The 18,386-nt window shown below is 35.0% G+C and overlaps 1 protein-coding gene across 5 annotated transcripts in view; it reads right to left on the bottom strand.

Moving 5' to 3' along the window:
- PARP8 (poly(ADP-ribose) polymerase family member 8) overlaps positions 1-18,386 on the bottom strand; it is a 197,950-nt gene that overhangs the window by 25,808 nt on the left and 153,756 nt on the right. For all 5 annotated transcript variants that reach the window (XM_064271870.1, XM_064271877.1, XM_064271879.1 and 2 more), the window contains 4 exons: positions 8,928-9,020; positions 4,127-4,252; positions 2,864-2,929; positions 468-535 (listed from right to left, as the gene is read on the bottom strand). In XM_064271870.1, the coding sequence (XP_064127940.1) occupies positions 468-535; positions 2,864-2,929; positions 4,127-4,252; positions 8,928-9,020 (353 nt within the window). The remainder of the gene's footprint in view (positions 1-467; positions 536-2,863; positions 2,930-4,126; positions 4,253-8,927; positions 9,021-18,386) is intronic.

The following is an 18,386-nucleotide window of genomic DNA, read 5'->3' as shown; positions in this document are numbered from 1 at the left end:
AAACACTGCATCATCTGCAGTCACCAAAGAGTTAAATCAAATTTATACCACCTCTGTTAAGGATATACAAAATACACATTTTAGAAAGATTTTCAATAATAAGGGATGAATCAATAAATTTTTTTCACTTAGTCTTCACGTAACTAGAAAATTAAACGAACTGAAATGCCACCTAAGCCAGTTGGCTATATTTTTAAAAACTATAGACAAACTGCAGTCAAATGAGATTGTATATCCTTGTGGTGCATGTGACAGCATCTTCTTCCCCTTGCGATGTAGAAGTTTTAATTAAGTGAGAGTCATTAAGGACTCCTGGATTGTAAAATCACCAGGCCTCATAAGCTTGTAGAAGAACTGTAGCATTGCAAGTCTTGTAAAATAGGTTTTTCTTTCTTTTTTTTTTTTTTAAAGCAGGCAGCAGAAAACCATGTTCTGTTTTCAAGAAGAGGAAAACTAAAATTTTATACCATTGCAGTAGGGGATGCGCAAGGGGGTCCTGTTTATCCATCTGCTTCTTGATTTCCAGATACGGCGCCTGGAAAAAAAAGTCATTATACTTCTTGATTTCCCTTAAAAATCCACTTTTCCCCCGCTGTTTTCATTTTTACAAAAGGAATATTAGGCTTAATAGTATGCTTAATCTGGTTAAACTTGAAAATTTGCTGCCTGACATGGTGGTAACAGCAACAACTATCCTAGTTGTTGCTCAAGATTACTATTTTTAACTTTTAATTAATAATTTTGTGACAGCTACTCATCATGCTCATATGTGAGGTGAGGGTATTTACTTAGGTGTACATTTTTATATGAAGAAAATTGGTCAAAATATACATAAAAATAACTTTTCTCTAAAAAGTAGTTAATGAAATTGGCCCAATTAACCATTTCAATCTCTGTGACAATATAGGTCTATCTATAAGGCAGTACTTCTAGAAAATAGGATAAGATAACACTATATTTATTTGGCACAGTTAAAAGAATCTGATATAATAAAACCTGAAAGCATGCCTATGAAGTATAGAGTGAAAAAGGATTCAGGGTTACTATTTTCATCTTGACAGTGAAGACACTGAGGCATCAAGCAATTAGGCAACTTGTCCAAGTTCAGGAACATCACTGACGAGCCAGTTATGCAACTGTGGCCTCTAACTTCCTAGGCTGATGCTCCATCTTCTCTTATCGTCTCCTATTAAAATAGCTTACACATGACCCAGAAATGTAAAGGTAGCAATTTTTGGCAGAGAGCTCATCCCAGAGTTAGAGTTAGTAGCTATTTATATATCCAAGAATGATCAGGGTCTACCACACAGTTTAAGTATACTAAATCAAAATTGTTTTCATGACTAAAAACATTTGCATAACTTTCTGTAAGACACTGCAATAGGTTTTCTTTTTCCCCCTTAAGTGGAAACGTATTTTATAGTGTTCTTTTTCCTATACAAATGACAATGCTTATTTGGCAAAGAATTCAGAAAATACAGGAAGGTGTGGGCATAGAAAAACAACCAGAAGGGATGGTAGATTTTAAGCAAATAACTTGTGAATTAAAGGATCTTTTATTTGCCATTGTCTGAAAATCAGGAGGTGTTCATACTATTAGCGAATGCATGAATAACTTTAAATACATGAAAAAATAAATTATCAAAAGAAATTAGTTCTTTTTAATGGTCCTCTATAATCCAGATTGGGTGCAAGAAACATGCTCCCTTTTACCTCAAGCTTTTGAAGAAGATGAGAAGCAGGCGCCAAAGTCAGAGACTTAATAAGTGACAGGGACAGATTTTGAACTGGGATAGTGAATAAGCTATGTGACAGAAGAAAACAGGCAAGTAGAGAGGAGAAGCCAATTTGAGAATGTAAAAATGCGCTGTTGGAGCACTGTCTTCAAAGGAGAAGTAGAGATGATATTCTTGCTAAGAACTAAAACAGGATGTCCTCTTTACAGAGATTGACAAGGGGTGAGTGACCTACAGGTAAAGAACTGAGGGTCTCTAGAGCTGGGAAAGAGTGAGATAAAGATCATAAGGTAGATTAGGGGCAGGAGCTTTGTGGGTCCAAGACACAGAATTACCCTATTCTTTCTGCAGAGAATGGGTGATGCTCATTATAAAACCCCAAGTATCTCTAGGGGCAGTATAAGCCCTGAAACCACCATATACAACACACACACAGTGTACTGTTGTCAATTTCTAACTATAAATTTCTACTTACAATGATAAGTTTTATACCTGCCTCCAAATCATTGGCAATGGATAATTTAATAATTCAATAACATGTGCTTTTCCACATACAGCCCAGTTATGTGTTGGACTTCCATAATGAACCCTGCTCCCTGCTTGTCAAACTTTCCCAAAAAGCCTCGCTAATGGACAAAAATATAAGCTCATACACTCAGGGAATCTGGGGTCTTCCAGTGATGTTTCGAGGTTCTGTGTTTGATCTACAATATTTATGCAAAATTTGCATTTTATAGAATATTTGTTTTTATTTCAACATTAAAATATTTCAAAATGACTACCATCAATCAAATTAACTTTCTTGGAAAATGGTAACCTCTGCTCTCAACTCAAATATCCCCTGACATACCTTCACATACTCAAGGCTTTCACTGACTTTAAGAGCAGGAAAATAAGATGATAATTATGAATTTACATTCCAAAAAGCCACAGTGGCAGCATGTCAATGCACCAATATAATTTAATTAAAACATCTTCGTACAGCACAACTACAAACTTCATACCAATATATCATGTAATAGAAAACTGTACATCTCACGACATGGTCAGTACTCTCAGACATTCTTAAAATATGATTTTATTCAAGCAAAACTGAACTGTAAAAGACCACAAGATGACATACTTACTTGTGTCATTTCTCTAATAGAAGTTATGCTATCAAGTGCTTTCATTACTCGATCATAGTTCTTCTTCTGTTTGAATGGAAAAAAAAAAAGTATTCACTTCTAAGCATTTGTGAATTTCCATCAGGGGCAGTGAGAGCAGTGACTATTATGTGTGCATAAAAGGAAAGACTGCCATAAGCTGGCTCGAGGACACAGGATTTATAACTGAGTAAGAAGAAAGAGAAACAAAGCCAGAAAAGAGAAACAAAGCCAGAACAAAATCATGTTTGGCTCACAGGGGAAAAAAGCTACAAATACAAAATAGATATTGGGCTCATGGTTCTGGTTTTTGTCACTAAAATATCAAGACAGGATGAATAAAGTAAGCACAGAAACCTTCCAAATTATAAAAATTCACTTTAAATCTTACAATGTTAATTTTTTTTATATTTCCTTTTGTTTGGAAGATTATTACCAAAAGATTATGGCTGAAAAGTGTGAGTTGACACCACTTAACCGGTAATTCATTTTTAAACATAATTATGTGCATTGATGCCAATTATGAAGGAAGGAAATTTTTTTCTGAGGAAATTTTATATAGTCACTCTTTCTATGAAATAATTTCAAGAAGACACCAAGGTTAATTTTAGCTCTCATGAGATTTGAAAATTTTGATATTTCAAAAGGAGTTTGCCTAATCTCCATGACTATTTATAAAACTGTTTCCCCATGAAACACCAGTTCATCTACAGTGTGAATCCAACTTTCACTTTATCCAGATAACTGTGAGTGTGCTGGTGGCAGTGAGGCAAGGGTGCATGAAGTGAAAATACAAAATAAAAGGGAAAACTGGTCCCTTTATGTAGGCTGGTGAAAATAAGGTTACATAAACTAGAATCCCAAAAAATATATAAATAGAAAAAAAAATAATCATACTGGTGCAGCTTTTTATCTATCTTTTTATTTATCTAGCTGTCATGAGGATAGGTTGTGTAAAGATCAAAATTTGAGATTAACTGGGCCTGGTTTCATGAGAATGAAGTTCTGGAAATGATTTTAAAGGAAGAAAAAAGGGGGAAGTGAGAGGATATGTGAAAGACTGAAAGTAGAAACAAATAACGTTCGTTGAAGAAGAGTCATAATTACTAAAGGGAAGGCAGAGTCTGGGACAGGTCACAGATATGGTTGGTGAGGCAGAGATTTAGACCGAAAGAAGAAAGCAGACTAAAATCACAATGATAGTGAATGGAAACATGTGATTGATACGCTAGGATAACTACTTACCCTGGGGTTGAGGGCCAGCATCTGAGGATCATTAGGATCGACCACAGAGGGATATGGCTCGAAAATGACAACTTTCCTGGGAGATTCCAATGCAGATCTACACATGGATACCAGAAGATCTACCACCTTGAAATTTACATGAGAAATAATTACTATCCTCCAGATTGTATCAAGCACTTTCCCATTGTTTCTCCCTTTCATGGTAGCACAAGTTCATTAGAAGACCCTCAGGAGTGCTACCAGTTTCTCAAGTCTGTAATTCATGACTTTAGACCAAATTTGATGAACTTTATCACAAATTTAAAATAATAAATATATGGTGTCCACAATTATTCATGTCCTAAAAAAAAAATTTTTTTTTTTAATATGTCTCTGTCATGAGCACATATTATGTGCTAAAATTGTTCTAGGCCCTATGATTAGGCAGTGAACAAAAGAGACAAGATCCTTGGTCTTGTAGAGTCTACATTCTAATGGAGAAGATGCATAATAAAAAAACCTGCTAAAGAAATACATGCTTACATAGAATTTCTAGTAGTGTTAAATGCTGGCATTAGAGACTGAGTCAGTAGGGGGTGCTGTTTCATTTAGAGTGGCTAGGGAAGGTCTCTCAAAGGAAGTGAGGGTGGGGGATATGTGGAGGGGAGACCATTCCAGGTGAGGGAAACCAAAAATGGAGGAAATGAGAGTGGACTGCTACAGGAATAGAAAATCTCCTGACATTATCTTATCTCTTCCTATGCTGTCAAAAGTCATCAATGACCTTCAATTTGCTAAGTACAATGACTTTATTCCTACGTTATCCTAGAACTGCTTAGCAGAATTTACTAAAATTGCTACACAGCAGTTAACAGCACAGTTCTGAGGACAGTTATTACCAGGCATCCTTCTCCAGTCCTCAAACCAAGTATGATGCAGGCAACTGAATCAGGAAAACTGATAATGTCTAAATGCTTAGAAATTCAGGAGAGAGCTCACCAGAACAAAAATATCTACAGTGTGAACACAGGGACTTAAAAAGGAAGCAGCAGATTTATTCTTTAAAGGGAAAGCTATTTCCAGAACGTTTTTAAACGGGCATTTTTAAAAACAAATGCACAGTAGGAGTGAACAATTTTTGATTTCACCAATTTTTATGAGATGGGCACGTAACCTAAAGACAGTAGCACTTGGTGTTGTGTATTCACAAATTCACCCACCCAATCACAGTACCCAGAATTTCCGGTGACCTCATTCAAGTCACTGGGCATAAAAATAAGACCTATAAATAACACCACCCAAAGGACACAGACATAGATACCCACAAGACTCATCCAGAAAACACTAGAGCTGAAACAGCTAGTATGCTTTTGACATACTATTTCACAAATATAGAATACATATTTTTTTTAGAAAAATAATTAGTTTCCATGTCATCTTTAGGAGTATGACCAGAATATATGGGCAGAATAAAGCAGTGAAAGGAATATTCCCTTTTGGAATAGAATCACAAAATTCTCTGATCTTTGGATCTTGATCTTTAGAGTTGAAATGCTAAATTGATTGATCTGACCAAACACGTGTGCTTTATACCTATTTCACTACACATTTCAAAATTAATTTAAAAAAATTATTTTGAAGACTCATCTGTAAGAGGAAAAAAAAAAAAAAAGACTATTATTCTACTAATGATAGGCCCTACAGTTTGCATGATCATTTTTCCTTCTCATCAATAATTTCTTATTTCTAGGCTTTAATGTTTTCCCTTTCACAAGTATTTTAGGGATAATTTACATCCAATAAAACACACAATACTTAAATGTACCACTTGAAGATTTTTTACTGTGTGTTTGTGTACATGTTGTTAGGTGCCGTCAAGTCAATTCCGAGTCATAACAACCCTATGTACAACAGATTGAAACGCTGCCTGGTCCTGTGCCATCCTTACAATTGTTGTTATGCTTGAGCCCATTGTGGCAGCCTGTATCAATCCATCTTGTTGAGGATCTTCCTCTTTTTCACTGACCCTCTACTTTACTAAGCATAATGCCCTTTGCCAGGGACTGGGCCCTCCTGATAACTTGTCCAAAGTACGTAAGCCAAAGTCTTGCCATCTTTGCTTCTAAAGAGCTTTCTCACTTACTTCTTCCAAGACAGGTTTATTTGTTCTTCTGGTAGTCCATGGTATTTTCAGTACACTTTGCCAACACCATAATTCAAAGGCATCAATTTTTCTTCAGTCTTCTTTATTTATTGTCTAGCTTTCACATGCATATGAGATGACTGAAAACACCATGGCTTGCGTCAGGTGCACATCAGTCCTTAAAGTGACATCTTTGCTTTTTAATACTTTAAAGAGGTCTTTTGCAGCAGTTTTGCCCAAAGCAATGCATTCTTTGATTTCTTGACTGCCGCTTCCGTGGGCATTGATTGTGGCTCCAAATAAAACGAAACTCTTGTCAACTTCAATCTTTTCTCCGTTTATCATTATGTTGCTGATTGGTCCAGTTGTGAGGATTTTTGTTTTCTTTATGATAAGGTGAAATCCATACTGAAGAGTGTAGTCTTTGATCTTCATTAGTAAGTGCCTCAAGTCATCTTCACTTTCAGCAAGCAAGGCTGTGTCACCTGCATAATGCAGGTTGTTAAAGAGTCTTCCTTCAATCCTGATGTCGCATTCTTCTTCACATACTCCAGCTTCTCAGATTATCTGCTCAGCATAAAGACTAAGTATGGTGAAAGGATACAGCCTTGACACACCATTCCTGGTTTTAAACCACCTGGTATTCCCTTGTTATGTTCGGATGACTGCCTCTTCGTCTAGGTACAGGTTCCTCATGAGCACAATTAAGTGTTCTGGGATTTCCATTCTTCGCAATGTCATCCAAAATTTGTTACAATCTACACAGTCGAATGCCTTTGCATATAGTCAATAAAACACAGGTAAACATCTTTCTGGTATTCTCTGCTTTCAGCCAAGATCCATCTGACATCAGCAATGATATCCCTCATTCCACACTGTCTTCCAAATCTGATTAAATTTCTGGCAGTTCCCGTTGATGTAGTGCTGCAATTGCTTTTGAATTATTTTCTGCAAAATTTTACTTGTGTGTGATATTATTTGATAATCTCTGCATTCTTTTGGATCACCGTTCTTTGGAACGGGCACAGATATGGATCTCTTCCAGTCAGTTGGCCAGGTAGCTATCTTCCAAATTTCTTGGCATAGACAAGTGATCATTTCCAGCACTGCACGTTTGTTGAAACATCTCAATTGATATTCCGTGAATTCCTGAAGCCTTGTTTTTCACCAGTGCCCGCAGTGCGGCCTGACTTCCTCCTTCAGTGCCACTGGTTGTTCATCATATGCTACCTCCTGAAATGGCTGAACATTGACCAATTCTTTTTTGCACAGTGACTCTGTGTATTTCTTCTATCTTCTTTTGATGGAAACCCTGGTGGCATAGTGGTTAAGAGCTACGGCTGCTAACCAAAAGGTCGGCAGTTTGAATCCACCAGGTGCTCCTTGGAAACTCTATGGGGGCAGTTCTACTCTGTCCTACAGGGTCACAATGAGTCAGAATCGACTCGACAGCAACAGGTTTGTTTGTTTTTTCTTCTTTTGATGCTTCCTACGTCACTTAATATTTTCCTCTTAGAATCACTTCCTCAATCTATTCTGATTTTCATTTAAATTTTTAAGAGCTCTTTAGATAATTGTTTGAAAATAAACTTGAGAGATATTAATGCTCACTATTTTTTCAAGTAAAAAATGTATATAGGGACTCAAATCTGTTCATATTTTCCTTTGATTCCTTTTAACTGCATAAATTTATCACTACAACACTAATTTTACTTACCTCTAATTTTTATACTTTTTATAAAATATTCTTTAGTCCGTTTGGAATCTTTTTTTTTTTTGTATATGCGTGTACATTGTAAGGTAAAGAGCTAATATAATTCCACGCCCCCTCACCATGTTGCAGGTCATTTGTTCTCACCTCACTTACTACAGAATTCTTTTTTTTAATGAATTGATGTGATGCTTCCTGCATCGTGTATTAGATTTATTCATAATTTGATCCATTTAGGGATGACCATTGACCTGCCATTCTATTCTTTTGCCAACACTGTATTTTGTTAAAATAGTATAGTGAGCTACATGTTTTTGTATATGGTTGGTCTTATCTTCCTTAATTAGCATTGTCTTTTGAAATTTTATTTAGTTTATTCTTATAGATGAATTTGTAGTTTGGACATGTTCCATAAATTAAAAAAAAAAAAAATTAACAGAAATTTTGATAGGAATTACATAAATAAATTATGGCTCTTTCCATTTTTCCATTCCAAAAACACAGAATGTTTCTCTACTTCTGAGCTATTTCTTTGTCTTTGTATTACTCTTTACGTCATAAATACTGTTAAGTTAAATTGAATGTTCTCTTTATTATAGGTTCTGCCCATTATCTTTCTACCTAAGTGTTTAAAATAAATTGGCTTCCATTTTATGGCAATGTAAATTTACAAATGTAAAATAAATTTTACACGCGCAAGGGTTTCAATAATTTAACTTCACCGCGTAAGAATAACAATTGCATTTTAAACAAGAAAAGTTGGTTAATTTCTCATCTTGGCAAACCACCCACTATACAAATAGAGGAAAATTTGGTTTCTATCTAAAAAACATAAAATGTCAGTCTGCTTTTTAACTTAATAGTAAGTTGTCAAAAAGTTGCCCAAAAGAATAGCATAGAGAAGATTAGTAAACTGGAACAAATTTTCCAAATCAAAATAAGAAATAATTAGTATCACGTGTTACTACCTGAGCCCCAGTTGCTATTTCATCAGCAGCTTCATTCATTACTCCCAGAGTTTGGAAAGCAAATACACACAGCTCTCGTTCACACACGGTAGGCTACAAAACAAAAGGGAATCAGTAACCACGCTTTTCCCATCTCCCAATTCCTAAATTTATGACGTTCCCCATAATAAATAGAAAATATATGATTTTGGCATTAAAGCAAAAAGAAAAGCATGCCATTTTATTTGGTAAAAGTTAAATTTATAACTACTAATATAGTAAATAAATATTCATTAAGGAAAAAAAAAAACCGGTTGCTGTCGAGTCCATTCCAACTCATAGCAACCCTATAGGATAGAGTAGAACTGCCCCACAGGGTTTCCAAGGAGCACATGGCGAATTTGCTCCCAGTTGTTTGGTTAGCAGCCAACCTCTTAACCACTGTGCCACCAAGGCTCCAAATAATATTAAAAAAAAAAAAAAAAAAAAAATTTTTTAAAAGAGTAAATAAATTACTAATATAGAGTCACAAATACAAAAAGAAATTATGTGTTTCAATTAGTTGAATGCGCCTGCAGCCAGAATGATCTAGCAAGAGATAAAAATATCCTTAAATGCGAAAGTCCACCTCTCCTGCAAAAGACAAATACCCAAGCTGGTGGCATAATAAAATATGAGGTTAAACACGAAACCTGTATAAAACAAATACACCAAAAAAAAAAAAAATTCCACTTTTTCCTAGGTAATTTTCTTCAGAAGAAATAGCATGACTGTGCTTACTTGCTAGCTAGCTCTTGAATGATGGGTTTTGTTGAGAAGTCTTTTGACTTCAATAACCTCCTGAAGTCAACAGCACTGAAATATACACTCTGCAATTGCTTTGGAAGAGCTCTCATCTTTCAAATCTAATATGGTGTCATCCAATTGATTTATCTTATCTCCTGAGTTACATTGCATTAGGTACCTGATGAAGCCTAACATGATGCAATCCATGATGCTGCTCCGCACAGCAGACAAAAGGCATTTGTTAGTGCCACAGCTCCTGCGCTCATTCATTTCAGAGGACAACTTGGTCTATTGCTTAACCAGTGGGAAGCATGGCCCCATTCTGAACATCCTTTATAGATATAAAGCCTGACCAACCACAAAGATTTCTGGTTGACTTTCCCCAAAGGGAATTTTAGAAAAACAGATTGATCTATTTCCTTTGTCAGTCTTAAAAGTACAGTTTGATTCCAATTTCAAGAAAACTACCTGTGAGTGAGAGTAAATTAACTGAAGAAAATTCTTCATCCAGACTCAAGCTATGCCTGCTTATATATATACATACGCACACACATATAAATATATATACACTGTTACACAAATACACACATATATATTTAGATATATGTAGAGAAGGCTGATCAATTTCTATTTTTACTTGAGTGCTTAATCTATACATAATCATTTTGCATTTTCTGTGTGCATCAATGTGCATATATATATGTTGTACACTCAATTTCTCCAATGACACTGGATTTTTTTTTTTTTTTTTTCATTTTCTGGGTCCTAGAGAATAATATGGTCTGAAATAATGTGAACAATTTGTTGCACATTTACCATAGTGTAAAACACTACATTGGTCATTTTATATGTGCTATCTCATTTAATGGAAACCCTGGTGGTGTAGTGGTTAAGAATTGGGCTGCTAACCAAAAGGTCGGCAGTTTAAATCCACCAGGCACTCCCTGGAAACCCTATGGGGCAGTTCTACTCTGTCCTATAAGGTCACTATGAGTCAGAATTGACTTGATGGCAACAGGTTTTTTTTTTTTTTAAATCTCATTTAAAGTATAATGAGTAAATATATAAACAAGAATGCAGGAAGATTAATCTTGGAAATAATAAAGGGTGGTAGGAATTTATTCACGTACCAGCTACCCAAAGTTCACTGAGGAAGTAAACAGTGACATAGAAGGTACTTTGTTTTTAATAATAGTCCAATCAAAAAAAATACTCGTAAGGGATGTTTTCTATTTGAACTATGGACAAACAACTATGATTACTTTGTGATCATGCAAACATGTTATCTATAAACACACACACCCATACCCACACCTACACATACTCAATCACTCTAGGGAATATAACAACAGATACTATCTTTTTTCAGTACTGAATTCTTGTTTTAAATAATGAAGATAAAATATCCTGCTACACAAGGTAGGAAAGTTAATAAAAAATTAACAGAAAAAATTTCAAAGACTTAAGAAAAAATGCAATGGACACATCTCCATTCACATACTTTGTCTCTAATCCTAGGCATTTGTGTACCTGACTTTGTCTCAAAAAATTTTTAGCAATTTCACCTAGACCTCCCAATTCTCTAACTCAAGGGAAAAATCAGCAAAATTTCAATGCTTTCCGTAATACTTTCTTCTGCATTTGTTTCATCCCCTTTCCATACCTGTTTATAGTCTAACCTCTAAATCTCTAAACCACACTGACTTTCCAACTTTACTTATTATTTTAAATAATAAGCCTACATTGCTAATGATAAAGCTATGACTTGATCCCTTTATGAACACTTTTCTTCTTTCTTCCATTTCTTTGGTTCAAAAGTGGTCCTTCCTCTCATTCTGCAATGCAACCAATACCTGGGAATATCCTGTTACCACAACTGTTTGAAGAAGGAAATCAGGTACACTACAAAACCTTTCTTTTGGAAAGAAAGTTGTGCCATAATACTGAAAAGAAGTAAAAGTACACATTGCATTCTTATAAAAATCTTATCTTCCCTTCTTTGAAAAGAAAGTAACAAATATAGATGTAATATGATTAATTTATATTCCATAATACAATCATACTAAATAAATGCTTGCATGTGAAAGCTGGACAATGAATAAGGAAGACTGAAGAAGAATTGACCCCTTTGAATTGTGGTGTTGGTGAAGAATATTGAATATACCACGGACTGCCAAAAGAATGAACAAATCTGTCTTGGAAGTAAAACAAGAATGCTCCTTAGAGGCAAGGATGGCGAGACTGCGTCTTACATGCTTTGGACATGTTGTCAGGAGGGATCAGTCCCTGGAGAAGGACATCATGCTTGGCAGAGTACAGGGTCAGCGGAAAAGAGGAAGACCCTCAACGAGGTGGATTGACACAGTGGCTAGAACAAAGAGCTCAAGCATAGCAACAACTGTAAGGATGGCTCAGGACCAGGCAGTGTTTTGTTCTATTGTGCATAGGGTCGCTATGAGTCGGAACCAACTCAATGGCACCTAACCACAACAACAAATAAGTGCTAGCAAAGTTTTTAATAACTACTGTTTATCTTCCTCTCATTTTTACTATAAAGTTAAGAGAATATTCAGGGAGTGAATCCACTTAATTTCGAAGTAAACATTTCAAACTAGCTTGTATAGACTTGTTAGTTGCCCTTGAGTAAATTCTGACTCATAGCGACCCCATGTGTGTAGAGTAGAACTACTCCATAGAGTCTTCAAGATTGCGACCTTTCTGAAGCATACAGCTACTACTTAGTACTTGCCCCCTTCTTTATTTATTCACAATTTATTTGAGAGAAGTTCAAAATGTCAACACAAGATGGCACTCTAGATGAAATGTTCCCAAATCATATTAGGTGATCAAGATTTGGTGTCTCATTGCTCACAGAACGGATATCCTACTCAAGGAAGACTAACTAAATCACTCTTCCTTAATAAATGGTAAAGTACTTACATTGTGAACCAACTCTTCGCTACCTCGAACTTCCAGCCCACCTCTGGTGCCAACAAATACTTCTGTTGCTATGTTATTACACAGAATTCCAGCATCAATTCAAAATGTAGTATAATCATTATAACAGCTGTTACCAGAATAAATGTAATCACGTTTTATTTCACATGCTTTAATACAAATTAGGTACGCCTAAATATAACTATGTATATTACTCATCAATTCATTTAAAGTTTACAATAAATCTATTACTGTTTGAATTTGTATTCAAATTTCTGACATTTGAGAATTCTCAATGTTATGTAATTATATAACCTTAAATATCCACGCTTGCCTTCAAGCAACTAATCCCTATTTTAAGGCTGTAAATCCATGCCAAGTCCCTCTTGCCATTACATACACAGAATATATTTATAATACATTATTTATTATACCGAAGCCAAAATCAAACCCAGTGCTGTTGAGTCGATTCTGACTCGTAGCGACCCTATAGGACAGAGTAGAACTGTCCCACAGAGTTTCCAAAGGAGCACCTGGCAGATTCAAACTGCCGACCCTTTGGTTACCAGCTGTAGCAATTAACCAATATGCCATCAGGGTTTCCTTATTTATTATGCATCACTTAAAAACAAGGAAACTTTATATGTCCCGAAGATACTTATTTTAGAAGTTTTTAAGCCAAGATGAATATATTTTTACTTTTATTTGATTCACATGAATTTAAATATAAGCAACAGAAACATGTTTCAAAAATGTTTTCTCAAGCCGTAAAGAACATCTTGGAACCTAACTGCATGTTAGAAACCTGTGTGTATTCATTCAGTGAATACAAATTACTTCCCACTGAAAATAAAAATACTACAACTTAGAGAATTTAGCTATTTATTTGTATAAAGAGATAAGGATGGTGTAAGTTACTGGTTTTCAAACTTTGTCATGTACTTTTTTCTCAAACAAAATATTTCGTTGCAAACTCAAAACAAATGTAGAGCTTGTTTCAGTTGGAGCACATGTGTGTTCAGTTTTATTTGTAAAACGGGAATAAAAACATCAACTCAACAAGTTAACAAGAAGACCAAGTGAGATAAAGTTTGTAAAATCTCCTTTTGAGGTAAACAGTGCTGTTTAAATATTAACCATATAGGTAACCTAAATAAGCTGCCTCAACGACTTGCTTTAACCCAATGTGTACACACACAAAATAAAATTAAAAAAAAAATTTAAATACACAGTTTTCTTGAAGCATAATACGAAGTAGTACTTTTATTTTCATGACAAAACTTATCGGAACTCTTATTGCTAAAACCTTTCTTGCTAAAAAAGAAATAAGCAATGTAAATATAAATTCTTGATTCAAAAACTGGTGTCAAAAGCTCTGAGAATAATTACATATATATATGAGCATGTGTGTATATATATATATCTCTACTAGAACCACAAAACCCACAAGACTTTAATTTTCTGTGATTCCTGTTTTATAGTCAATGATTCTTTCGTGGTTTGGAAGAGAGACACATTCAAGTGTGGGGGATGGTTTACTGTCAATTAAAAGAGGTGAATCACAGTGGGTTCAAAACCAGGATCCACAGTAAGATAGGATCAAGTCTGATGAGGACTCAACACAATGTCTCATACAATGAAAAATGCTGCTTTAGCATTAAAACCAATTTCTACTCAGTTTGAATGTGTTAAAAAAAAAAATTCTACTAAAAAAATCCTACTGGAACTAAAATGCTTTGGCAAAATTATTAATTTTAAATCTTCAACCTATATTTCAGAACTTGAAATCTGAATTTGGATGGCTTTGGGGAGGGGAAGTACAAGACATGCTTTTCATCTATTCTTCAAATATTAAAGTCAGACCTTCACAGAAGAAGACTTGTGATTTTACTTTCTGGAAAGTTAAGTGGGATATCTCGGTGTTATGGATTGAATTGTGTCCCCCAAAATATGTGTTGTAAATCCTAACCACTATACAAGTAGGTATAATCCCATCTGGGGATAGTTTGGTTTTCTTTGTTAACATCAGGGAGGGTATGTCTTAAAGCCAATCACTTTTTGAGATATAAAAGAGCAGATCAGGCACAAAAGAAAGAAGCACAAAGGGAAGGGAAGATACACACCACATGAAGATGACCAAAGAACACATGAAGATCACTGAAGAAACCAGAAACAGAAGCTGAAAAGATACAAAGACCTTCTCCGAGAGCTGACAGTGCAAAAGCCTTCTCTTAGAGCCGGCACCCTGAGTTCTAGCCTCCTAAGCTGTGAAAAAATAAACCTCTGTTTGTTGAAGCCACCCACTGGTGGTATTTCTGTTACAGCTGCACTTGCAAACTAAGAAACTAAGATGCCCGGGTATACCCTCATCCTCAGTTTCTCATGACTTTTTCATGGGAATGCCTTAAGCTATTATATTATGACCGGATTATAACTGGGTGCTATTAGTTTCACTCAGAAATGAGAATCTTAGCTACAAACATTGTCTTAGGCTCAAGGTAAGGCTGGGTACATAAAAATATAGATTCTTGGATTTCTCAATTAATTCTGCTTCAGTAGGTAAAAAAATAGGTAAGGGTGTATTATTCTAAGTGAGTGATACAGTTATGCAGAATTATATGGGAACCACTGGGCTAGAATCTCAGGCTTGATCCATCCACTCATAGCAAGTAACTTAGGACATTTTCACAAGGAAGGCGAAGAGAAAGATTGTAATTCTTACGGCATATGGTGATGTGGGAAATGGGAAAGTCTAGCAACCAGAGACTCACTCGATGATTGGCAAGTATCAATGACAACCAAGTTTCTCTACAGCAGCTCATGTGCAGGATTGAAAGAAGACAAACTATTGCACTGAATCAAGACTGGAGTAATTAAGGTGAATATAATAAAAAGAAAGGTATTATGAACTTAGAGGTTGATAAAACTGCAGCATTTTTGGCAAGAAATCCTTTGTTTTCTTGCTTTCCAAAAACATCTAATGAAGACACATTCAATATTTTCAAAGCATCTCTAAAACAGTATGCTGGATGTACACTCTAGTAGATTATAATATATAGAGAACCACTTATTTGGATTTTGTTTGATTTTCTGATGACAAACCAAACTGCATCGCCAAACTGAAAATCTGGGACTCTGCACAATCCCCTGACGTTAATGGGACTTTCATGCAGATTCAAAGTGTTACATGTTAGGACTCAACCCTGAGGGTGACATTTACAAACTCTATAAAGAAAAAAAGGAAATAAGATCTTTATGATGTTTCTAAGTAAACATGGTATGGCACGTGTACCCAGGACTCTGAGTAAAGTGTCAGAATAGTGAAAATAGTCACTAAAATTTTAGAACATGTGGGAACTTGGGGTAAAAGTGGACTTCTCTCATCTAAAAAGGAATCAAGCTTGGAGAAAAGAGGGAAAAAAAGGAAGCAATTTGAATTTGGAGAGAAAAGCATCTAACAAACGTGAAAAAAAAATTAGACACAGAACTCTACAGAAACCAAGTTTTATCTAATGTATTTAATCATAGAAACTGGGTTATAATTTATATTTTTTATATCTCTGAGATTTATCACAGCTTGTAACATGTTACATGGGCTGAATAAATGGTCAATGAATCAGCTTACTGATTAATGCACCATAAGAAATTATAGTTCTAAGAACATTTCCATATATTACCATTAAAATTACAGTAAGACATATTACAATATAAATATGAGATATAAAAATATAAGTCTGCTTGACTTAGGTGAAACATCTGTTTAACATAATCAAGAGGCAGTTCTGTTTACCTCTGTTTGCTTCTGAACATGAAAAGTTTCTTTGATTTTCATTTCGTGATCTGATTTCATTTGTCACTTATGTTACTATTTAAGAAACCAAAGGAAGCTTTCAGTCCCTTAGATATCAGTATGAATCCGACCAACATAAAACCGACTAATAACCAGCTACTGTGTATTTATTTAGAAAACGTTTTCTGTCTTCTTCATAAAAGTACTTCAACTTCTAGGGAAAGATGCCAAATTTCAATGATGTGGAATGGTACAGATGAAGTCAAATAAAATTTGGAGTAAAGCACAGAAAATCCTAATGGCAATTACGATATTTTTATCACTTACTATAGGAATGAATTGCCAACCATTAAGCCACCAAGTGTGAGCTCCCAGCAATGTGTTAGTAAATTTCCAGACATGGATGAAGAATCAAATTAATAGACTATAGTCTGTTCAAGTACACGAGTGGCTTAGAACTCAGGTATTGTTGCCATTCTGCCATGTATGGAGACTCTCTATGACTTCAACTTTGAACAAATCCCTGTTTTCCTGATCGGTAAAGTGAGGATAATAATAGTCTAGCCCACAGGTTCATTACGAGGATTCAATGTCATAATCCATGTAAAACTCTTAAAACATGTTCTAGTCACATAAAAGGCAGTGAAAAAGTTTTTGCTATTGAGAGCATTGCTATTATTTTCTGAAAATTGTGCTGTCATGAATCAAGCAATTAACAGATTAAGATCAACAGATGAACATCAACCAAGTAAAAATGTACCTCTAAGTAGGATAAGTTGAGATGGCCAAAAGATTCTCCCCATTCTTATCATAACTACACACTTCCAGGTATCAAATAGCAAAATCTGCACAAATATTTAATAAATAAATGTTGATTTAGTCGATTTGGGTTTCAGACTAAAAATATCTCCCTTAGAGGGAGAAGTTAACTGACAAAAACATAGCATATGGGTTGCAAAACTATTTTTCACATAAAACCAAAAAAAACCAAACCCAGTGCCATCAAGTCGATTCCGACTTATAGCAACCCTATAGGACAGAGAAGAACTGCACCATAGAGTTTCCAAGGAGCACCTGGCGGATTCAAACTGCCAACCCTTTAGGTTAGCAGCCATAGCACTTAACCACTATGTCATCAGGGTTTCCATTATGTTCCTTTAAATAAAACAAAAACAAATATATCAAAACACCTGATAGATGATTATGTCCATGAAATGGCTATTCTATATATATATATATATGAAATATATATATATTCTATATATTTTTTAAAGTATAAACCCCAAAACACAAAAAAATTTCTGATAAAATTTTCACTTTCTAGGCATTTCAAGGAAACCTTGGTGGCTTAGTGGTTAAGTGCTACAGCTGCTAACCAAAGGGTCGATAGTTCAAATCTTCCAGGCGCTCCTTGGAAATTCTATGGGGCAGTTCTACTCTGTCCTATTGGGTCGCTATAAGTCGGAACAGCAACGGGTTTGGTTTTGGTTTTAGGCATTTCAAAATTCTTGGGCACTAAGCTCAATTTCTTCTTGATCTTTTGTGCTTGTCTTCAATGGTTTCATGAAAATAAAAAGGAATTGGAGTCCTTAGAGAAAATAAGACGAAGGTGTAGAATTAAAAGACGTATACGGTTACAGAGTATCTACCATGCTACTTAGATTTGTTGTAAAATATCTGCACTGGAATAACACCAACAGAAATATTACATTTTTTTTTAACAAAACAAAAAATTACTGCCCTTAATTACTTTCCTTAATTTGAACGAAAATATTACACTTCCATTAGGGACAAGTGTAAATGCTCTATGCCGTGTTCCTCTTAGATGTGTGTCTGTTGATATTTAGAGATCTAAAAAAATACCAAATTTCCAAATCTAAGCCTATACATTCTATATAAATGAGCAATTCATGCATTCCTATATATTCTCTTTGGGGAAGTTTTTGCAATAAGAAAATTCTGCCAAC

The sequence above is a fragment of the Loxodonta africana genome, chromosome 2 (assembly GCF_030014295.1).
Source record: "Loxodonta africana isolate mLoxAfr1 chromosome 2, mLoxAfr1.hap2, whole genome shotgun sequence".
In the NCBI taxonomy this organism is placed as follows: domain Eukaryota; kingdom Metazoa; phylum Chordata; class Mammalia; order Proboscidea; family Elephantidae; genus Loxodonta; species Loxodonta africana.
Note: the sequence above shows the minus strand (reverse complement) of the source record. Positions and strands in the feature narration are given on the sequence as shown.